Here is a 24,731-nt window from a genome sequence, read left to right as displayed (position 1 = left end):
GGCCACACATCAGGCTATCGTAGCCAGACTGACTTTGGCTTAACATGAAAAGGACTTCCTAATGCTTTCATGTGCTGTTCTGTTCATCCATTTAGGTGGAATAGCCACCAACCCGATTTCAGAGGCCTCTGGAAAGCACCTACTGGTATCTTTCAGCTGAAGGCTGACCCCCTTTTTGGCAGCAACAACTCACAACACAAGGGAGCATTTGTTTATATGGCAACAGAATACCTTGCAGGAATCCACTGGTTGAATTTATAACCTAAACTTCATTGGATACTGATCCTAGAGTGAGTTACAGTAAAACCAAAATGCCACTGTTAAAGCAAGAAATACAAATGTAAAAATTAAGAGCATACAACACCCAGCCTTCCCTGCGGTGGAATTTCCCTATTATTATTATTATTATTATTATTATTATTAATCTGTCATGTTAAGAGAATGAGCCAAGAGTCAGAACATACTTACGCCTGTACTGACAAGGGACAGCATGATCCTTTCATTCAAGGCTAGAGTTTCCCCTTGCTTCATCTTGATCCTCTTCTTATCCAAGCATTTCATTGCATACCTGAAAATTGTAACTTGTTGAGAAAGGGGCTTTAACAGAGCATTCAGTTTTCATCACTTTCAACTAGTAGTTTGGAGGCAGAAAAGTAGGTAAACTGGGAGTTCAGGAGAGGTTCAGGGAATGTTGCCTTAGGCAAGGTCCACCTTTCTGTTCTTTTTTTAAAAATATATTTATTAACTTTTTCTAAACATCAACAAAATACATACCAAACAAATACACAACAATACTACTATTACAAACAAACTACAATAAAAAACAAAAAAAAATTCATTTCAACTGCTTCTTTCCTTAACATTGTGGATTGACTTCCTCATGTCTGCCCTTCCTGCATTCATTGTCTCTCATCTTTAGTAATTTCTTTACATTATATAAACCTTATTTTACAAAAAATCCTATCCACTTATTTAACCATTGTCTTAATTCATTATCTCCAAATTCCTTAACACTTGACATAATTCTAAATCTGCAGTCTAACTTATCTTCCAAGTTACAGCTAAAATTCAATCTTACTATAATTTTTTAAATACAATTTAAATTTCTTGAATTCTTCTCCCACCGCATCGTCCCTCTGGTCACGAAGTTTCCCAGTCATCTCAGCATCCCAGTCCATCATTTTCATCTGCCATTCTTCAATCATTGGTAGTTCCTCTGTCTTCCAGTTTTTAGCTATCAAAATTCTGGCTGCAGTTGTGGCATACATAAATAATATTCTATCCCTTTTTGGGATTTCCTGGCCTAGGGTGCCCAGTGAAAGGACTTCTGGTTTCTTTTTAAATGTGTTTTTCAACACCTTTTTCATTTCATTATAAATATTTTCCTAGAAGTCTTTTACCTTTGGGCACGGCCACCACATATGAAAAAAGTTCCTCCAGGAGAGATAATAAAAGGAGAGATAACGGGCACCCATGTCTGGTTCCTTTTTCAACTCTTATTTCCTCTGACACCACATTATTTACTACAATCTTAGCTCTTTGCTCAAAATAAATTGCATTTAGTCCATTCATGACCTACCTCCATCTTAACATTTTCTTTCATAAAACTCCACAAAATATTATCAAAGGCCTTCTCCGTGTCTATAAACATCAAGATAGCTCTTGTATTGATTTTCTTTTCTAACCTTTCTAATATATCCACTAAATTTCTAATATTTCCATTCATGTGTCTTCCAGGCTAAAAGCCTGTTTGATCATTGTGGATATAGTCTTTCAATATTCTTTTCAATCTTGTGGCCAACACATTTGCAAATATTTTGTAATCCACATTCAACAAGGAAATTGGTCGATAGTGGCTGGGGAGACCCGGCCAGATAGGCGGGGTATAAATAAATTATTATTATTATTATTATTATTATTATTATTATTATTATTATAGCTCTATCTGTCCTTCGGGGCGAGGGGTATTAAGTCCAAACTTGAAAGTTTAACAGTCTAAAAGAAATCTTCCGCAGCTGCAGTGCTGTTTTCTTTACTTTCACTTTGCCACAATGGGGGGGGCGGACCTCCTTTTTAAATCCCCCTCCGTGCCAAATTTCCCAAAAAATAGATTTTAGAGATCTTTTATACTCACAGAGTCCAAATTTCAGTCCGAATTTTAAGGAGAAGTAAAGCACCCTCTCCTGTCGCAGCTTCACGGTGCCAGGGAAGCGACTGATCCACAGTACCCGCACCTACCACCCCGCTCGCTCTCGGCTGCCCTTACTAGGGCTTACCAGGGAGTAGGGGAGGCGCAAAGGGTACCCGCCAGATCCCCACCTCTTCAGGACGCTCCTCCTGAAGTTTTTCGGGGGCCGTATCACAGTTACGGTTGCCCCTTCCCCTGACAGCATCGGAGATCCCAGGAGCTGGGGCTTCTCCCGACCGGCCAGTATGGCGCTTCACCATACCAGCTTTCTGGTCCCTCAAGAATTGATGCTGTTCCACTGAGTTACAATTCCTCTGGTTCAATTATCCCACGTATATTGCTTGAGAGTTTCGGTTTATACGTCACTCTGCCTTCCCAAACCTGGTGTAATTCTCATTGCCTAAGGGATGCTTTCTCAAGAGGCCATTGTTCTCTCCCAACAACAGTCTGGGAAACGGAAATGCATTTTGCAAGAGGTGATCCAGCCCCTTTGGAAAGGGACCAGAGCCCATAGCAAAATCCAGACTGCCTAAGCAGCAAGGACAGTTTGGGGTGGGGGTACCTGCTCAGACAAAACTGGACATTCACATATACAGTGAGGGGGAAAAGTATTTGATCCCCTGCTAAATTTGCCCGTTTGCCCTCTGACGAAGAAATGACCAGTCCATAATTTTAATGGCAGGTTTATTGTAGCTGTGAGAGACAGAATAACAACAGGAAAACCCCTAGAAACCCAGAATACAAAAGTCAGAGATTGGTGTGCATCATAATGAGTGAAATAAGTATTTGATCGCTTTGCAAAAAGATGACTTAGTACTTGGTAGCAAAACCCTGGTTGGCAATTACAGAGGTGAGACGTTTCTTGTAGGTGGCCACCAGGTTTTCACACATCTCAGGAGGTATTTTGTCCCACTCCTCTTTGCAAATCCTCTCCAAGTCAGTAAGATTTTGAGGCTGATGTGTAGCTACTCAAACCTTCAGCTCCCTCCACAGATTTTCGATGGGATTGAGGTCTGGAGACTGGCTAGGCCACTCCAGGACCTTAATGTGCTTCTTCCTGAGCCACTCCTTTGTTCCCTTGGCCATGTGTTTTGGGTCACTGTCATGCTGGAATACCCATCCTCGACCCATTTTCAATGCCCTGGCTGATTATACATGGTCCCGTCCACCATCCCTTCGATGTGGTGAAGGTGTCCTGTCCCCTTAGCAGAAAAACACCCCCAAAGCATAATATGTCCCCCTCCATGTTTGATGGTGGGGATGGTGTTCTTGGGGTTGTAGGCAGCATTCTTCCTCCTCCAAACACGGTGAGTTGAGTTGATGCCAAAGAGCTCGATTTTGGTCTCATCTGATCACAACACTTTCACCCAGTTCTCCTCTGGTTCATTCAGATGTGCATTGGCAAACTGCAGACGGGCCTGTACATGTGCTGCCTTGAGCAAGGGGACCTTGTGGGCTCTGCAAGATCTCAGTCCTTCATGGTGTAGTGTGTTACCAACTGTTTTCATGGTGACTATGGTCACAGCTGCCCTCAGATCATTGACAAGTTCCCCCTGTGTAGTTCTGGGCTGCTTCATCACTGTTCTCCTGATCATTTACAGGTAGGTAGCCGTGTTGGTATGCTGTGTTGGTCTCCTGATCATTTTGACTCCTGATCATTGAAACTCCACAAGATGAGATCTTGCATGGAGTCCCAGACCAAGGGAGGTTATTTTGTGTTTCTTCCATTCGCGAATTATTGCACCAACTGTTGTCACCTTCTCACCAAGCTGCTTGGCAATAGTCTTGTAGCCCAGTCCAGCCTTGTGCAGGTCTACAATCTTGTCCCTGACATCCTTGGACAGCTCTTTGGTCTTGGTCATGGTGGCTACTCTGGAATCTGCTGGATTGATTGCTTCTGTCGACAGGTGTCTTTTGTACAGGTACTGTAACGAGCTGGGATTACAGGTAAAACCTCTCCCTTACAGCAGGTGCTTCTAATCTCAGCTTGTTGCATACAGTGAAGATACCAGGTAGCCTGACATCTGGCTGGTTGATAGGGGATCAAATACTTATTTCACGCATTATAATGCACATCAATCTCTGACTTTTGTATTCTGGGTTTCTAGGGGTTTTCCTGTTGTTATTCTCTCTCACACAGCTACAATAAACCTACCATTAAAATATGGACTGGTCATTTCTTCGTCAGAGGGCAAACGGGCAAATTTAGCAGGGGATCAAATACTTTCCCCCCTCACTGTAGATATGCTGCATCCATAACCTGGGTTAAGGGTGAAAACAGCATTCACTGGCACAATTTAGAAGGAAATTGTTTAGGTGAATAAAGCAGTGGATAAAAGCATGTTAACTCTACGTCAATTAAAATGTGATAAGCCCACTGGGGGCCAAGGAAGCTTCAATGGGTCATCATACGTTCCCCACTCCTCAGACACACCTTGCTGCTGGCTTTTTCAGGTGGAAAGGGCATCCCACTTCCCAGCCAAAGTGGGGAACCACAGCAATTAAACACACAGCACTGCAATGCCCCTCACGTTGATTGTTCTGTTGCTTGGGGATTTTATATGGATGCATTACAAATACAAGCAAAGCTACTTACATCTTCCCTGTGTCTGCTTTCCGGCAGCCATAAACCTCTCCGAAGCCTCCTCGCCCAATGATCCGGTGGACACTGAAGTCATTCATGGTCAGCTGGGGATGGAAGAGGTGAAAATGAACACTTGCTTGTGCTGACCAGCACACATGCCTCCTTGCAAGCACCCACCTGCCTCCAAAAACAACACAGGCTAATGTGTCACAACGAATTGGCTGCCTCCTTTTGCTTTTCAGGGATTTGGTGCAATTTAAGGATGAAATGGAATCCTATTCCTTGCAATGCAGTGGTGCACTCTGGAAATAAGGGAATCAATAGGGGATCCATGAGAGAAGACAATGCCCAAATTATAAGGAATTGAAGGCAGGGAAGATTTCAGGGGTTTCATGGCAGATGTAAGGGCACTACTGAGGAATGTTCATTTCAATTAGGGTCTGTAGAACAAGTGCTCCAAATGAAAACTTGAAACAAAGTCAGCTCATTAAAGCATGGTGCTGATAACACTAAGGTTTGATCCCCATGTGGGACAGCTGCATATTCCTGCATTAAGGGGGTTGGACTGGATGATCCTCAGGGTTCCTTCCAACTCTACGATTCTATGATTCTATGAAATGAGTCCAAAGCAGAGCTTAAATCAAACTGTCAGGGTTAGTCTCAAAATCTCAGAATGCTTTCATTGAGCACTTGAAGCAACAGGCTGCCTCTGAGCATGTGCCAAATGCCTTTCTTCACCATGGAGAAACTACATCATCACGTTGGAGGACCCCCAATTTAGTGTCCTGAAAGCACTGGAAGAAATCGAAAAATTTGGACAGTTGGCTGGATTTAAATTGAACAAAACTAAGACGAAAATGCTGGTGAAAAATATGACCAAAGATCAGATAGAAGAATTGCAACAAAGATGTGGAATTATAGTGGTAAAGAAAGTAAAGTATCTGGGAATCTGGTTGACTGCAAAAAACATTAATTTGTTTGAAGATAATTACCAACTGGTTTGGAAAGAGATCAAAAATGATTTGGAAATATGGAACAGACTAAAATTGTAGAATTTCAGCGATAAAGATGAACGTGTTACCAAAGATGTTCTTATTTCAAACAATTCCAATAATTAAGGGGACAGGACAATTCAAAGAATGGCAGAAAATATTATCGAGATTTATCTGGCAAGAGAAGAAACCAAGGATAAAATTCAAATTGTTAATAGATAAGAAGGAAAGAGGTGGATTCTCTGTGCCAGATTTGAAACTTTACTATGAGGCGTCCTGTCTCTGTTGGTTGAAGGAATGGGTAACATTGGAAAACTCAGACTTCTTAGATCTGGAAGGTTACAACAACAGATTTGGATGGCACTCCTATCTTTGGTATGATAAAGTTAAGGCACATAGAGGATTTTTGAACCATGTGATAAGGAGAGCTATATATGAAGTGTGGGATAGGAATAAAAGTCTGTTGGGAGAGGAAAACACCATGTTGGATCTCCCCTATAGAGGTACTTACTGCAAAGAAAGTGAATATGGAAGAGAAGCGGGCCACCTATAATGACTTATTGGTGAATTCAGATAGAGGTTGGAAACTAAAACCATACAACCAAATTGAAGATGCTTTCATGGGATGGTTGCAATATCACCAAGTAAATGATCTGTTTATGTGCGATAGGAAAATTGGTTTTGAAGATTAAAAATCTAGATTTCAAACTGAATTGCTGGAAGGTAGAAGCAAATTGTTAATCAAAATATATAATTGTCTGTTGGAGTGGTTTACTAAAGATGAACAAATGAAATAAGTTATGATAAAATGGGCAATGGATTTTGGGTATAATATTGATTGTGATGCATAGCTGAAATTATGGAATGAAAATTTGAAATTTACTGCATGTGTCACCTTGAAAGAAAATGTATTAAAAATGATGTATAGGTGGTATTTAACACCAGTTAAGTTAGCTAAAATGGATAGGATGAATGATAAATTATGTTGGAAATGCAGGAAGAAAGATGGTGATTTTTATCATATGTGGTGGACATATGAGAGAACAAAATCGTTTTGGAAATTGATTTATAATGAGTTGAAAAAGATGTTTAAGTATACCGTACCTTCCCCAAAAAGCCAGAAGCTTTTCTGCTAGGCTTAATGGGAGAAAAGATTGCGAAAAAGGACCAAAGATTGTTTATGTATGCAACAACTGCGGCGAGGATAATTTTAGCCCCAAAGTGGAAATTACAGGAATTACCAACGATTGAGGAATGGCAGATGAAGATGATGGACTATGCTGAACTTGCAAAACTGACCTGCAGGGTCCGAAATCAGGATGAATCAAAATTCCTTTTTTTTTTACAAAGATTTTATTGGTTTTCCACACAGTAAAAGACAATACAACAGAACAAATACAACAATCAAAACAGAATAAAAAACAAACAAATACAAACCTCAACTAGAACACCAATATTCCTTTTACTACTTAAAAAAATTTCTTGTTTCAAATCTACATAGGGGGACTTCCCCCGTTTTCTCTCCTTTGCTTTCAATTCTAATTTACTTTAATAAGTTCTCATCTCTAAAGTTTAAATCATCACCGTCAAAATATCTAAACAGACTTCTTAATGTTTATTTTTACTTCATAATACAACCTATTACTTCTTAGCTCAAATCTCACATCTTATTTTACTTAAACTGCTGCTGATAAATAATTCACATATCTCTTCACTAGTTCAAAATCTTAAATTCTTAACACACTGATTTCAGGGTACCATGGTGAGCCATCCTAGTTATATTTTAAATATTCTCACCCTATCCCTCTTCTAACCATTTTCCTTCGCCATCTCGGGATCACCCCCCAGAAATTTCTCCATCTCCTTCCAACATCATTGTCCAGAATGTCCTCTTTTTCTTTAAAACCAAAGGTCAAGACGCAGTCCATAAACATCCTTGCAGGGAACTCCAGGGAACACAAATCATCACCTTCCAGCATCTCCATTTCAGAATTCCAGTCATCTTCTAGTTGTAGTTTCAAAAATCTTTTCCCCTTCATTTCTGGGCTCTCACCCCAGAAATTGGATATAACTTGTCTTCTAACCCTGGGTCTCTCACACCCACAGGATTTTCCATCTTCTCGGAGTTGCATAGTCACTGTATTTTGTTTCTCAAAAATTTCCTCAAGTTCCCTAGCAAGGTTTTCTTCTTCCAGTTTAACAAAGTTCTCAAGAGTCTTTCCTGTTGCATATAACTTTTCCTCGACATCCTGCTTCAACAAATTTAATTTCTGGTTTAACAGTTCTAACTTCAAAAGAATAATCCTTTGTTCATGGGTCAGACCCGGATCTAAAGCCAGTTTAAAAACGAAACCAAGCATGGTAGAAGAAGGCAGAGGGTATCAAGTTTCAGTACTTTTCCATCTTTAACCACAAGTTTCAGCCGCCATTTCCCCCCGAATCAGGGTGAAAAGATTATAATCCAACAACTTCAAAGAAAAGATATTTCCAACATCTTGATTCCCCTGAAAGGGGTTCAGCCGGTCTCTCTTGTCAAAAAGCTCCATAGAAACTTTGTATCCGCTACTGCAGCAGCAGCTAGAAACAATGTTATTTTCTTCATTCAACAAAGGGAGGAACGGGCTTCCTTTTGACGTTCCGCCCGGAGTGCCAATTGTCAGAAATTTTAACTCCAATTAACTCCGTACTCATGGCGTACGGGTTTCTTCTTTTTTCTTCCAAATCAGGTAAGAACGACGCGCTCAGTGCAGGCGGCAGCCGCCACTTCGCCTGCCCGGTTGGGGCATTACCTCCACAGCCCGGCGCAGTTGTCCCTTCACTCCCGCGCCCCTTTTACAAGGGGAACAGGAGAAGGGTTCAGCGCCATAGTGGGCTCGCTGGAGAGCCCGTGCCGCGGGACGCTCGACCCGCGGTTTAGCGGAGCCCGCTGTGCAGTAGCGGAGTTCCTACCCCCGGGGCAGGCCAGGGTCGTCTCGCTGCCGAAATGACCCTCGACCACCCGCAATGGTGTCCTCGCCGGAAGTCTGAATCAAAATTCCAAAGAGAGTGGGGTAAATTTGTTGATTATATAAGATTTAACCATTGAACTCTGAAGACACTAGCGGGACTGGAATAACCCTATGACATAGTTTGAAGGACTAAAGTAAGAAACTGTGTGATTAGATTGGACTAGAAAACCTGTTGCCGTGATGGAGGGAAGTTGTGCTCGGCGGAGCGAGGATGTATGTGGATTTGCATGTATATGTTTGTTTAATTTGTTTAAGTTGGAAATTTAATTTAATTTTTTTAAAGAGAAACCACATCATGCAGAACCCAGACTGCCAACATTTGTACTGGGCCTTGCACCAGCAGGACCCCCAGACTCATCTATAAAGAAATACAAGTGGCCTTTTTGGGACGAAGGGTGGAACATAAATTCTATCAATCAAATTTAGAAAGCAAACTGTGAAGGCAATGTTCTAAAAGCAAAAACAGAAAGGCTGCTTTTGCTAAGGACACCCAATCTCTTTCTCAGTGTTGTTAAGCTAACAGCAGAGTGAATGCTGACCATCCCCATCTGGGATTTGGGAGGGGGGCTTCCCAGAGGTCGAGGGGGGCCAGGGACACCCAGAAGCTGGGTGGAGAAAGATAGTCTGCCTATGCATGGGGGCACTCAAAAGTAAGTCCCTTGAAATAAATTAGGCTTTCTTCCTTCTGAGAAAAATGTTGACATTGCAATGCCTTCCTCTACTCAATTTTCTATATCCCCCACTCAGCCACTATAGGTGTATGTGTTTCATCACTGGGCTGTTATGTATTAACATACTGTAAACATAAAATAACAACGTGTTCCTGCTCAAGAACATATCAAAATACATATAAGCCCAGTGTTTTCTGAAAGAATTTCACCAATTGCTTGGAGGTCCCCCAGAAACTAGGCAGTCGTCCAGATCCATCTCATCCCTGCCCATATTTTTAGAAAATGCACACACACACACACACACACACACACACACACACACACACACACTGCAATTACTTACATGAATGTTTAGCTCTACATTTTTCCACTGACAAAATCTAGTAAACTTATCACTGCAAAACAGAAGAAAAGAAAGAAAAAAGAATGTACATTATGGTGATGAAAACTGTGCACTTGATATATGAAAAGTAAAAACTTTATTTAAATTTTTTAAAGCTCTGTTGATGAGCAAACCTTCAGTGAGCAGATGTTAATTAAAGACAGTTCTACAGCAATACTTGGTTTATGATGCTTCTGACAGCATTCCAGTAAAGATGCCTTCATATTTCTTCTGTAAGACTCAATCATAATGTATTTTTTTATTTAAAAAATCTCCAATCATATCCTGAGAAAAGTAATTAAGCTCTGCATTTTATAAAATAATTATGGAACCACATAGGTGTCATTAACATACGCTGCCAGGGAATTTTGTTCTTTGCTAAAAGATAAATGCCTGTTTATTTCCAAAGTAGACCCTTGAAAGATCGCATTGTATAATGATCTTTGTTCTCATATATAATTTAGTGATTTCATCTGCTACATTTGGGGATGAAATCTCTGAGGTGCAAGTCCTTTTGTTAAAGCAAACAGAATTAAGAACATAGGAAAGGATCTTTTAGCGTCCACCTTCCAGCACACTGAGGGCCAGTACTCAGAAGCTCATTTTGCAAGACCTTAGGTCTAATCCAGTGATGGCCAAACTTGGCCCCCCAGCTGTTTTGGGACTACAATTCCCACATCCCTGACCACTGGGACAATGGGAGTTTTAGTCCCAAAACAGCTGGAGGGCCAAGTTTGGCCATCACTGGAATCTATCAACACAGCTCAGGTTCAACAAAATTATCTCAGATGGCAACCAGAACCAGGCATGTGGTGTGCTGTTTAGCAGTAGCACCTGCCTGTTGGAACTCTTTCCTAGATAGCTCTGCCAAGCCATTTGCTCACCAGAGCTTTCCCTAACTAGGCATGTCCCTGCTGCTTTCCTGTTTATTAAAAACAGTAAAACTCCAATGAGAACATTTTCATACTACTTCTTATGGCAGTTGTTTTGCAGGGGCTGAGCTGGGTTTGCTGCACTGCAAAGCATTTCGTAATGCGGCTCAACCCTTATGCAAGATCTCTTTTTATTTACTAATAAAAACAGAAAATGAAAATAAATGCACAAAGCAACTTAATTAACAAAGTAGATAAAATCAGCTGTAAACCTTGCAAAAGAGCTGGGCCTCATTATAAAATGCTTGCTGAGGGAAAATCCAGCTCAGCTCCTGCAAAGCGTCTAACGAAGCACAGCAGGGTGATCACCTTCCATGATCAGAGGAAGCATCAGGAGAGTAGACTTTGAAGCTGGATGGAAGGAAGCTAGCTGCCTTCTGCTTAGAATAGAAGAGTGGGCAGGTCCATGTATAAGGCACACTCTTAAAGGTGCAATTCTAGCACATTCAATGCACCTGGATGCAGCTCGCAAAATGGCTTGTGTCTGCTCCTTCCTACTAGCCACCCCAATGCCAATTCTTCAGCAACTGGCCATGTGACAAACATGCAATCAGATTCATACCTTTCTAGAAACATTTGGAAGGTTTTTCCTCTGAGGCTGTCACAAATTTCTTCTATATAGGGCTAGAGGAGGAAACAAACATTTATTGTATTTGAGGCAGTGGCCTTTACTTGTAATAATATTTGCCTAATAAAACATTTTAAAATCCCTAACAGGAGTGAAAAAGCTTCAATAAACTAAGCAGCAGAAACAAGAAAAAGGTGATAACAAAATTCAGCAGAAAGCATCGTCTGCAAATAAAGAGTCCTTAAAGCAAAAACCTTCCTAAGGATGTAAGACCCCAGCTGACAGATGAGGCAAATGGGGGTCCCTCTAGTCCAGCCTGTCCATACAGCGTCCAGCCAGGTGCCCATAGGAAACCCACCAGCAGGACTCCAGCACAAGAGTGATCCCTGCTCCTGTGGATCCCAGCAACTGTCTTTGCCTGTCAGAGACGACAGAGGGAGCCAAACCCCCAGCAGGGAATCGGATAACATTTGGGCCATTGGACAGAAGCTTCTAATGAGAGTATTAAAGTACAGCTGTGATCATAGAGATGGTCCCTTAAAGACGCCCTCACATTGCTTCAGAAGAGGAAGCCCCAGGTGTCAGGCCCAGATAAATAAGACACAATACAGCAAAGGTATGGGATTAAATAAGGCCACAACTTTATTAATTTCAGGTGTAGGAAAACCTTGGCTTAGGCATTGGGCAATGTATCCCTCTCAGCCCCCAGTTGGGGTCTGAGGCAAAGCAGGGACAGACAGGAATTTAGGGGAACACTGCAAAATGTGCGTTTACGCAGCTTGTCCTCCCTCTTCCTGTTCTGGGAGTTTGACCATACACCGAGCGCTCATGGTCAGTGACTCACCTCACAAACCCCTCTAAAGGGGCCCTGCTAACACCATTGTGTGAGGGGTGTGTTACACTACCCTCCCATTCTGTTGATGGACTAAAGGATTCCACCCAAGGCCTATTTAGCACAGAATAGACTTCCAATTATAACAAGTCTTGCTGCCAAGATCCCTACAGCTGAAAAAAACCTAACAAATGACCGCAATCCAGCCTTCAAGACCCTGCCTCATGTCCTGCAACAACAGGTCGAGGTCAAATGCATGCCATCAGGATGGAACAGATCCGGATTGTCAGCCTTAATGTCCATGTATTTGATGGAGTGACCACCAATATGCCAAATAGTGTTGCAGATTGCCCTGTTGATTTTTACCACCGCGTAGTTGATGCGTAAAGACTTCGCTGCCCCTCTCTAGTGCTGACTTGGTAGGAGCCCAGACCACAAGATGGCAGTAGCAGGCGTTGACAGGAGCCTCCTTACCTGGCCTTTGCTCCGCCCCCAGCTGCAACCAATTGGCTGATTTGAACCAGGGTCTGCTGGGAGCCCTGCAGCCTCGGTGGCCAGCTCTGGGAATGGAGCAACGGCTAAGCAGCTTTGGTGTGGAAGCCGGGGAGTCTGCACCAGGCTGCAAAAGCCACCCACCAACGCGACTGGTGAGCAGTCATTCCAGACCCTTGATTATCTTGGCTGCCCTCCTCTCCACACACTTTCCAGCTTCTAAATATCCTTCTTAAAATGTGGTGCCCAGAATTAGACACAGTATTCCAGGTGTAGTCTGACCAAGGCAGAAGAGAATGGTAATATTAATTTGCTTAATCTGGACACTAGAACTTTGTTGATGCAGCCTAGAATAGCATTAGCTTTTTTTTTGCTGCTGCACCACTGTTTACTCATGTTAAGCTTGTGGTCCACCAAGACCCCAAGATCCTTTCCACATGTACTGCTAGTAAATCAGGTGCCTCCAATCCTATAATTGTGCATCTGCTTCAGTGCAGAACCTGACCTTTGTCCCTATTAAAATTCATTTTGTTACCGGATGTACTGAGGGGGGGGGGGGAAGATATCCCTTTCAGATGAGAGTTCCTGGAAGGGATATTTTACTTTTACTTTTAAGCAAAGTAAAAAAAAAGATTCACAACAGAGTACGAAGTAGAGAAATTCTGGAGGAAATATTGCAAGGCATTAGGAGGCGGAAATGTGTGGGAGAAAAGGGAACCCAGAGAAGACTCAGAAAGTGATAAAGGGGAAGAAGAAGGGGGAACAAGATGCTAGAAGAAGGTGGAAAATAATGAACAAATTCAAAGTGAACAATGCACAGTAATTGGTTGAAATAAAGGAATTGATAATTGATAATTTATGGACTTTAAAATCATTTCGTGGAACATTAATGGATTAAACTAAAAGAAATAAAGTTGAACACCTACTCCTAAAAAATAAATGGGATATACAGGCAATATGCTTACAAAAGACCCATGTAATTAGAAAACATAAGAGTGCTGATTAATAAAAAATTAGGTGATGAATTCATTTCCTCAGATGTGGTTAAAGAAAAAGGTGTAATTATTTACACAAACCACTAAACCTGGAGCCTATATTTAAGGATGAAGAAGGGAGAATGATGGTAATAAAGGTGACATATCAAAAAGAAAAAATAATTATTGTTGAAATTTATGCGCCAAATGATAAGAAAATGGAATTCTATCAAAAACCAGAGAACAAATTGCTGGATCACAGTGATGAAATGATCATTCTATTGGGAGATTTAAATGGAGTTTCCTCACTGGAGATGGACAGGACAGCGAGAGAGAGAAAGCAAAGAAGGAAGACTACCGCTAACATTCTTGCATTTAGCAGAAAATCTCAATCTCCAGGAGATATGGAGGGTCAAACACCCAAACAAAAAGCAATTTAAATATTATTCCAAAGCAAAAAATTCAATGGGGAGAAGAGTAGCAGATGAAACTATTGGACTATGCCGAATTGGCAAAACTGACTGGGAAAATTCGGAACCAGCAGGACCAGACTTTTCTGAAAGATTGGAATAAACTTATGTTGTATTTGAAAGACAGCTGCCAACAACTGACATCGTTAGTAGGGTTACAAGAGGTTTTGTAAGGATAAAAGTATCATTTATTATTAAGAGTGATTTAATTTTTTAAATAAAAGGACTGGAGTTAATAATAAATAAATAAATAAATAAATAATCAAATGCAGGATTAGAGAATAAGTTTGAAAACCATTAGCCGGGGGGGGGGGAGGTCCTCAGGCTTATTAGCCAAATGTTGTTTCTTTTGTTATACAATAATGATGTTATGTTTGAAAAAATTGTAAAAACTAATAAAACATAATTATAAAAAAATCAGCGGGGAGAATCAATGCAATTGGGGATCAAAAGATCTATTACTGAAGATTAGGAAAGTGGAAATTCTTTCAAACACAATAGCAGATCATAATCCAATTAAGTTAGAAATAAAAGGAAGAAAAATAAGAAGAAGATGGAGAATCAATTAAAATTTACTAAATAGTGGAAAAGGCAAGGGTGACCCTAAAAGAATATTCTGAGAACAATCTAAATCAGGGAACTGATATAAATATGGTATGGGATGCAAGTAAGGCAGTAATTCAAGGCTTCTTCATCCAACAAAATATAATGCAAAGAAGAGAGAGATAACAGAAAATGGAGAAACTCTTGAAGGAGATAAGAGAAAATGAAAAAGAATTGGTTAAAAATCCAAAAAGGCAATAACAAAACAACATAGTAAGATATTACAGACAAAGCTCTCAATGATTTTGAATTATGAAATAGAATGAAAGATATTAAGATAAAAAATATTAAGACTTTTTTAAATTTGCTAACAAGCCAGGCAAAACAAAAAGAGAGAATAATAGAGAAATTGATAGCAGGGAAGATAATAGAAGAACCCAAAGAAATATTATAGGAAGTTATATCAAGCACAAGAAGAGGATCAAGAGATGAAAAAATATTTAGCACAGAATAGACTTCCAATTATAACAAGTGAAAAAATCGACCAATTAAATTTGCCAATAACTATGATGGAGGTGCAATATGCAATTTCAAAAGCAAAGATAGGGAAATCTCCAGGCACGGATGGTTTATCTGCAGAGTATTATGAGAAATTAGAAGATATACTGTCAGAACCGATGAAAGCAGTTGTGAATGGAATTTTTTAAAAAGGGGAAATATCAAAATCATGGGAAGAAGCCTTCATCACTTTCATACCCGTTGGAACGGTTCCAACGTCAACCAAAAATTATAGACCTATATCATTATTAAATAACGATTACAAAATATTTGCTGATATACTAATAGATTAAAAAGAGTACTTAATGAAATTATGCACAAGGATCAAGCTGGCTTTCTACCAGGCAGGCATATGTACAATAATATGAGAAATATAATAGATATTTTAGAATATCTGGAATCAAGAACTGACCAAAAAGCAATTCTGATGCTGGTAGATCCCAGAAAGGCTTTTGACAACATCTCCTGCAATTTTAGCTATGGGATTCGGGAGAAATTACAACAGGAGCACTGACGCAATATACAGAGATCAGAGAGCAAAGCTGATATTAAACAATGAAATAACAAAGGAATTTAAGTTAAGTAAGGGTACCAGAGAAGGCTGCCCCCTGTCACCCTTATTGTTCATCATGGTGCTAGAATTGCTAATGATCGCTATAAGGAAAGACCAAGATATACTAACCTGATACTAACTACTGAAAACCCAGAGGAAAGTGTACCAAAAATAATAGAAAGAATCCTCAAATTTGGAAAAGTGGCAGGATTCAAATTAAATATGTTAGCATGTTTAGTATGTCAGCTAAGTATGTTAGCAAAGAATATGTCTATACAAGAAAAAGAATTACAAACAATTTCAGGACTAAAGATAGTAAATAAGGCTAAATATCTGGGAATTTGGTTCACAAACAAAGATAGTAATCTATTTAATGATAATTATTTGGAAATTTGGAAAGAAATTAAAAAGGATCTGGATATTTGGAATAGGTTAGGGGATGAAGGAAGTCAATTAGAAAAGAATAAAAATTGAAATATGGATATACGTTTATTATTTGTTTTGTATCTGTATCTGTATTATTTTTTTAAAAAAAAGTCTGTTGTGTGTGTTTGTGTTGTAATGAAAAGCTAATGAAAAGCTTTTTATTGTTATTTACTGTATTTTACAGTTATTTACTGTTAGTTTTTTACTGTAACTGAAAAGCATATAGTTAATTTTGTAAGCTTGCACCCAGTTTCCCAATCTGTTAAGGTGATTTTGAATTCTGATTCTGTCTTCTGCAGCATTAGCTCCCCTTCCTGTTTGGTGTCACCTGCAGATTGGTGCAATTCCTTCAAGTTATTTATAACTTGGTGCAATTCCTTCAAGTTATTTATAAAGACGCTGAACAACAACAGGCCCAGGACAGAACCCTGCAGCACCACACTAATCCCTTGCTTCCAGAATGACGAGGAACCATTAATGAGTGCTCTTTGGATTCAGTCAGTCAACCAGCTACAAATCCACCCAACAGTTACTTCGTTCAACCCACATTTTACCAGCTTCCTTGCAAGAATATCATTGGGGACTCTGTCAAAAGCCTTGCTGAAATCAAGATACAGGAGGAGGAGGCAGCATGGGACACTGATGTAGAATAGAATGTCCCTATTTTTTTTTGGAGGGTATGTGTAATGAGCTCTATGAGTATGACTAGCATTGAAAACAACCCATTGTGTTCAATGAGCTTTACTGCTTAGTGCTTAGGATTTATGAAAGCATATTTTGAGAGAAAACATGTTCAAAGATACATATTTATTAATATACAATTTGTGTGTCGATTTTGATCCCTTTGTCCAGGGATCTTTGAATGACAAGTGGTATACAAATTTAATAAATAGTAATTATTGTCTGTCCATCCTAGGCATTAAAGCATCATATAGTGGAGCTCTCAGGGGGATGAGGGGTTATGCAAACCCTGTTAGGCTGTTGGAGGCAAAGCTCTGTGAGGAAGAGAAACAGAAATCTTTGCAATCTCTCCCCCTACTTTTTTTTCTGTTTTTGGCTAGGTTTCTACATTTATCATCATCCTGGCAGGCAGAAATCCAGCAGGTGGGGAGGATTTTCTTTCAATATTGTTGTTAAAATATTTGCAGTTACTGATAGCTTCCATTTGAGCATTGTAATGGATTGCTCTGAAGTCATTTCTGCACCAGGTGAAGTAATTTTTAGGGGCCCCCCTGAACTGTCCCATATTTTGCCCAACCAAAGGTGGCAACACCATCCCGAGCACAAGAGCTCTCCACCCCCACCACATCCAGAAACTGGTATTCAGAGGCATTGCTGCCTCCCCCTGTGGAGGCACAGCAGAGCCATCCTGGGTAGTGACCATTAATAGCCCTCTCCTCCATTAATTAGCACAACATTTGGGAATGGAAGGAAGGCCTGCTGGGAAAATCTGTAGCAACCTGCAGAAAAGGGATTTCCTGTGACCTACTTTCCCCCCTCCCAACCCACTCACCTGATCCTGCTGAATAAGGCACTAATTCCATGCAGTCATTAAGGGCAATTGGCAAGGCTTTATAGAAGCTAACTGTCCATCTATTTGTGTCTACTCTTCCCTGGGGTGAGAAATCTGTTCAGCATAGAGAACTGCATCAGGTACAGATGGAGGGTTGCAGCCCCACCACCTGGCAGCATCTGAGTAACCTCTTGCTGATCCACCATTTATCTTAACCTTTAAGCCAGGGGTCAGCAAACTTTTTCAGCTGTGTCCCTCAGGCCATGTGGTGGGCCGGAATATATTTTGGAGGGGGCAAAAAGAACAAATTCCTATGCCCCACAAATAACCCAGAGATGCCTTTTAAATAAAAGGACACATTCTACTCATGTAAAAACACGCTGATTCCTGGACTGTCCGGGGGCTGGATTGAGAAGGTGATTGGGCCGCATCCAGCCCACGGGACTTAGGTTGCCTACCCCTGCTTTAAGCAGACATTGGGGTGGGTGGGAACTGCAATTTGTGAACATGGTACAGAGAGAGAATGCAAAGCTGCACTGACTCTGCCCCTCTGTGTGTGCCTCATTTTGGCTGCACATTCCCAGGCAGTTACCGGTAGTACAAGCCTGGAAGCAGAACGGTAGGAGAGTTGGGAGTGAGTTCGTGGAAGTAGTTCTATATCCTGTGGCATGGATCTGGGACCCTCTCAGGGGAGAGATGTGAGAGGAGCATGACATAGTTCTGTGGGTGTGCAGTGTGAGCCCATTAGTCCTTCAGAAATCTTGCATGTGGACACTTGGCAGTGGCTCTTTGTAGGTGGGCTGCAACTGTGTGGAGTGTGGATGCCTGACAGAGGTCATGTTTGAGAAAGTGTGTTGTGTGAAGTAGACAGCTGAGACTGGATGAATGTTGTGTTCTCTGGAGTTTTATGTTATACTTCCTTGTAATGCTCTCTGATTTTATCTATTTTATATTCTGCTCACGTATATGGCTATTGTTTATGTATTCTGTTATGTGATTTATTTGACATGGTGTACTTATTGTGTCTGCATGTGTATATACTGTTACAAAAGTTTGGTGCCACCCGTCCATTCTGCTGAGTAGTAGCAAGATCCCATGGGGCTCTAGGCACTCATCCAAGGTCTGTGTTCCTTTGGAGAATTGAGACATGGAGGAGAATGTCGCACCTTTAAGAAATATGGTTTATTCACATATTTACACCTTCAATCTGCACAGAGGGAGTCCAGATCTTACAGCATGGTCATTTCAAGCAGGGCTTGTCCCATACAGCCGTGCAGCACTGGAATCAAAGGCATCTCTCCCAACCAGCCTTCAGTCAGCCTGCCCAAGAGGGATACCAGGTTTTTTCTGTCTCTTCTTCTTCCCAGCACATCTTGCTCTAAAGACTCCATTTTCCTGTCACTTCAAACTCACACCATGACATGTCATTTTAGTGCCACTATCCCAGGTGAGGCCCTGGTTTGGAGAGAAAGCTTAGCCTGTGCTTTTCCACTGGTCTTCAATCTTCCCTCCAATACTCCAAATAATCAAAATACTATCATTTATTAATTTCTAGGGTTTAGGGTCCCTGCTCCCCCACAAATCTATAACACTACCACACCTTTTAGCAAAAGGGACAGCTTTCCACAGCAGTGCAGAACAAACAGAACAGTTACTGACAGCTTTCAGAGCAATACATCAAAACAGATGATAGCACAGTGACACATTTTAAAACACAGTAACAGTTCATCTCCAAGAGACCTCCAGTTTCCCTGGATTCCTTCAGGCCTTCTCTTTCCTCTTGGGGTACATTCTGGTCACCATTCTGCATCCCAATACAGCTTCCCAGTAACCCACACTTGACAGTCAAGGTGATAAGTTTCCAATGACATGTTTAAACCAGGATGTCAGCCTCAGTACCAGAGATGTCTCACCCAAAGGCCCTCCTTTATCACTATTATCATTACTCATCTGAACAATTCCTAAACATTGTTTTTTTTACTAGAGATTTTCTTGGTTTACAAGTGTACAATGTCTCTCGCATTTTTCCATGTAACATTTTTAGAGATCAATTTTGGTTGTTGAGACATTAGGCAGAAAGGGGGAGAGGAGGTGGGTGGGATGGGGGGGGGTGATGTTTCTTTTTTCCTTAGTATATGTAGGATTTGGTGTCAGCATCGTTTGTGTTGGTTCTCTGTTGTTCGCTTGTATTTCCTTGGCGGTGAGAGGTCGATATTGGCGTAGGGTGTGCTTGTTCCTTTGTGGTTGGCTGTGGTGATCTTTGGTTTTCTGTGTGAGTGGGGTGGGTGGGTGTTTTGGATCAGGTTAGCCATATTGATTTGTATGCTGCCGGTAGATTTTTGTCATTATCTTGTTGGGCTGTGTGTGTGATGAAGGGGGACCATATGGGGGTGAAGGTATCTTCTCCTGTTTGTCCCCGTGCTAGTTTTAGGTTGCTGGTTAACTTTTCTAGTAGGGCTGTTTCCCATACTACTTGGTACCATTGGTCCATGCTTGCTCCTGACAGGTCTTTCCAGTGTCTGGTTATGATGTTTCTGGCTGCTGAGAGTAGATGGATTATGAGTTCCTTCTGTTGTAAGTGGGCATTATTGTCTTGGAAGATGTTTAGTAAAGCCAGTTCTGGGGTGGTTTCTAGCACTTGTTTGGTTATTTTGCTTATTTCTCGTATGGTTGTTGTCCAGAATGTTTGGATTTTGGGGCACTCCCACCACATATGGAAGTATGTGCCCGTGGAGGTGCATCCTCTCCAGCATTTTGGTGAGGTTCCTGGGCGTATTTGTGCTAATTTTCTTGGCGTTAGATACCACCTGTAGGTTAGTTTTAGGGTGAGTTCCCTTCTTTTTGTTGATATGGATTTAAAGGGGGGTTTAGACCACATTCTGGTCCATTGGGTGGGGTTGATTTCATATCTTATGTCATCCTCCCATTGTCTTTTGAATGTGTCTAGGGGGTCTGTGGGATTCTTTAGTAGTATTTTGTATATTGCGGATACTATTCCTTTGCCGTGTCCCTTTGTCATTAGGATGAGGTTTTCGAAGGTTGTCAGGGGTCTAGTTGCTGTTGATTTTACTGTTGGGTTGTTTAAGAGGGCATGTAATTGGTGTTGTGCTAGCCATGGCATTTGGGTGTCTTCTAATTTGTCCTGTATTTCTTGTGTTGATAAGGGTTTGTTATTTATGTAAAAGTCTATTAGACGATGCAGGCCTTTGGATTGCCAGGTTTTTGTTTGGAGGTTTTGCGCTGCTTGGTGGAATAGTGGGTGATATTCCAGGGGAATTAGTGGGGATGGGGTTGGGGATAATTTGCCTATTTCTGTTTTCCATGCTTTGAACATGGTTTGTGTGTACCTGTTATGTGTTGTGGGGATTTTTCTTAGTTTGTTTGGGAGGAGTGGGTATGCTGTGGTGCAGATATTTTCAATTGTGTCCTTTTGTGTCCTTTTCAATTGTATCCATTGTTTTGTCTCATCTTCTAGTATATATGGGATTATGTGATGTAGTTGGTTGGCATTGTAATATGCTTCTATGTTGGGGATTCCCCATCCTCCTTCTGAGGTGGGGAGGTGTAGGTATTTGGTGTTTATTCTTGGTTTTTTGTGTGAGAAGATAAAAGAGTGTAGTTTTCTCTGCCATTTGCGGAGTTGGGTTGGGGGAATCCAGATTGGGAGGGTTTGGAACAGGTAGGTTAGTTTTGGAAGGGTGATCATTTTGATCATGGCTATCTTGTCTGAGAGAGTGGAGTTCATGTTGTTCCATCTCTTTAAGTCTTTGTTTATTTGTTGCCATAGGGGTTTGTAGTTGTGAAGGTATAGTTTGTTGAGGTTTTTGGTTATTTGCACCCCAAGATATCTGAACTTGGTGTGGCAAAGTTTTATCTTGGTGGTTTTGGTGAGTTCTCTTTGGATGTGGGGGGGGGGGGGTGTTGAAGCACATGGCTTCTGATTTTGCAAAATTAACTTGTAGGCCAGACACCGTTGCAAATGTGTTGAGTTCTCCGATTAGGGAGGGTGCTGTATTTAAGGGGTCTGGTGTCGTGACCATTAGGTCATCTGCAAAAAGTCCCAGTTTATACGTTTTGCCTTTTATTTCCACCCCTTTGATGTTTGTGGCTGCTCGGATTCGAATTGCTAGGGGTTCCAGCGCCAGGATAAATAGGAAGGGGGACAGTGGGCATCCTTGTTTTGTGCCTCTTTGGATTGTTATGGTCTTTGAGTCCATGTTGTTAATTCTGCATTTTGCTGAGGCTTGGGAGTATATTTGTTTGATGACTTGTAGGAAGTTGGGGCCAAATTTCATGCTGGTTAGTACTGCTGATAGGTATTTCCATTCTAAGCAATCAAATGCTTTGAGAATATCTAGGGACATGATTGTCAGTGGGCGTTTAGTTGCCTTGCTGTATTCAATTAGTTGTTAACAGTTTTCGTCATCACAGGCATGCAAAAAGTAAACCCCACCCACCCACTCACCCACCCACCCAAGCACCATGCAAGGAAACAAAGCAGGCATATCATAGCATTTCAAAGCCAGTGTTGAACTTGCAGGCAGAGTCACCTCATAAATTAGTTCAGAGTCCCAAGAAAAACCCTCTTCTTGTTGTAATAGTCTGCTTGGGTTTTCTAAAGAATTCTTACTCTTGAGTAAATCAAACACAGTTCTCAGTCAATGTTGGTTAATTCCCAGGCACCCCCAATTCCTTCTGGATTGTGGGTCAGGGCATCCAAACTCACACCCTAGTCCCAAAACCATTTCTGTAACTGCTTCAAACTCAATCCCAGGATCCCAGCTGCTCCCTCTTGGGCACATGAGGAATCTCTTCCCTGGGGCCCATTCCACCCCATCTACTGACCCATATTCAAAATCAAAATCTTGCCACTATACTTTATCTGGGAGCACTTTCTTCAGAGTCTCCAGGCCTGGCCCACCCACATGGGTGGCCAGAACTCACCCCCCCCCGCTTACTCCTGGGGCTAAACAAAAACAAGTAACTTCCCCAGTGGCTTCCTTCCCCACTTGTAGCATTGAGGCCTTTCCCCACCCCTCAAGGACACTTGAGCCACCCAAGGGCCAAATCACTGGTGTTTGAAACCTCACCAAATCCAGCAGGTACACAAGCTTCACATTTCTCTTGCACTTCTGGCCATGCAGACACACCTCTTCCTGAAGGTTTCCTTGCATGTTCTCCTCCATGAAGGAAAACTGTCAGCTCAGTTTTCTTCTTCCATCACAGATTCAGCAGGAGTCATCTGCTTCTCCTTGCACCCCCAAATACACCAATCCAGCAGCCGTCTGCTGCTCCTCTGGTTTCTCCCTGAATGCACCGGAAGCTGCCTTCCTTACAGGTGTTGACTACTCTCCCATTTCCTCCGGCACAACTTCCAAATCAGTGGGAGCCAACTGCTCCCCCACTCCAGCCAGCTCATCCTTAGCTTCACTGCATCCAGCTACAGACTGCAACTTCTCACAATCCAAGCCTTTCAATTGCCCAGCCACAAGCTGGATCTCTCCAGCCAACCTTTCCTCTTGGGTGCTTGGCAGTAGGACTCCCAGACTCCCATAGCATCTCACCATTCAGCAGGGCACTCTCCTCACATGTGGTATAGAGATTCTTGCATGCTCTCTGGCTCCATTTTCTTTTTTCTTTCTTCCTCCTCCTCACCAGGTTTCCAGGGTCAACTAGAAGCAGCTCTGCCAGCCAGCCTTCCTCCAGGGCAATTTCTTTTGGCACCCTTGGAGGAGGAGTTCAGCAGCCTCTCCTCAGCTCCAGCCAATGCAGTAAATTTTTCTTCCACTACCCTCTATCCTCTGATCAGCACCTTGTAACTGGGCTTCCACGTCAGCAGCTGTTGGTCTATCAGGTGTTTTATAACTTGTGGAGAGGCCCTTCCTTCAGCAAACTGCTGGCTTTGGCACTCCTCCATCAGCTTCATTTTGCTCAAGGAGTACTGCTATTCCTCCCTCCATTTTGACTTCAGGCGCATGTTGCTCCTAGGCCTTCTCTCCAGGAAACACAGATCCCACTGCTGACATCAGTGTTACAAACGTTGGGTGCCACCCTGCTCTCTGCCAAGCAGTAGCAAGATTCCAGGGGGTTCCAGGCATTCACCCAGGATCTGTGTTCCTGTGGAGAATTGAAACACAGCGGAGACACATATCTGCCCATTGTAAACTGCTTCAAGATCTTTTAGATAGTAAGCAGTATATAAAAGGAAATAATAACAACAACAAGGATTCCAGAGTCACCTGAAAAAGGGTTGGTGGGACCTGCTTCTTGGCAAGATGAGTTTGCACGTGATCAACTGTTGGCTTCGAAAAAGGCTGTGGGAGGGAGGGAAAGGATTTTTTAATTAATTTCCCCCCAAGACTTTATTATGAAGTTTAAATAACAATCCAGTAAGAAATATAAATGGATTTCAAAGAAGGGAGGGATAATTATTTTTAATGGGCTAAAGATGGTTTGAAAATGCGTCTTTGAGGCGTGGGGGGGGGGAGTCAGCAAAGTGCTTTTATTTATTTATTAAAATATGTATATACCACTGTTTCTCATATAGATAAACAGATATTAAAGCTGTTTGCTGTCCTCACCAGCTTATGCTAAATATTTTCATGGGCAGAAGAAGAAAATTGGTCTACAGCACTCAAAAGAGGCATTATAGGTGAAGCAGAGGAAGCCACTACTCCTGTCTAAGTGTTAAAGAGGACCACAGTAACAAATCAATGAGACGTTTCTTTCTGGCTTCCAATCCTTTTAACAAAAGCACTGTCCCTCACTACGTATAGAGAAGTGCTGCATTCCAGTCCCTGGCTAGGCCTCCACATTAAGACATCTCTGTCTGGTTTTAAGTCCTGGCTTTCAACAAATCCCGAGAGGATGTGCTTACGTACGTGTGAGCAGGAGAGCAGCTCTTTCATTATGTAGGTGTCATAGATCTGCCGGCTCCTGCTGAGACGATCCTCCTCCGAGTCCAGTTTTTCATATTCTTTAATCTGCAAGACACAAATGTAGTGATTCAACACACTGAGCCTTTGAGCGCCTCAATTCCTCCTTT

General features: G+C 41.7%; 1 protein-coding gene across 3 annotated transcripts in view; it reads right to left on the bottom strand.

Annotated features, from left to right (window-relative positions):
• Positions 1-24,731, bottom strand: part of GRK3 (G protein-coupled receptor kinase 3) — a 119,719-nt gene that overhangs the window by 40,518 nt on the left and 54,470 nt on the right. For all 3 annotated transcript variants that reach the window (XM_033169457.1, XM_033169455.1, XM_033169456.1), the window contains exons 4-9: positions 24,568-24,669; positions 23,926-24,000; positions 11,320-11,381; positions 9,787-9,838; positions 4,785-4,876; positions 469-568 (exon numbers count right to left, since the gene is read on the bottom strand). In XM_033169457.1, coding sequence (XP_033025348.1) covers positions 469-568; positions 4,785-4,876; positions 9,787-9,838; positions 11,320-11,381; positions 23,926-24,000; positions 24,568-24,669 — 483 coding nt within the window. The remainder of the gene's footprint in view (positions 1-468; positions 569-4,784; positions 4,877-9,786; positions 9,839-11,319; positions 11,382-23,925; positions 24,001-24,567; positions 24,670-24,731) is intronic.

Source organism: Lacerta agilis, chromosome 14 (assembly GCF_009819535.1).
Source record: "Lacerta agilis isolate rLacAgi1 chromosome 14, rLacAgi1.pri, whole genome shotgun sequence".
Classification (NCBI taxonomy): Eukaryota; Metazoa; Chordata; class Lepidosauria; order Squamata; family Lacertidae; genus Lacerta; species Lacerta agilis.
The sequence above is the reverse complement of the archived record's forward strand: the minus strand, read 5'-3'. Positions and strand labels throughout refer to the sequence as shown.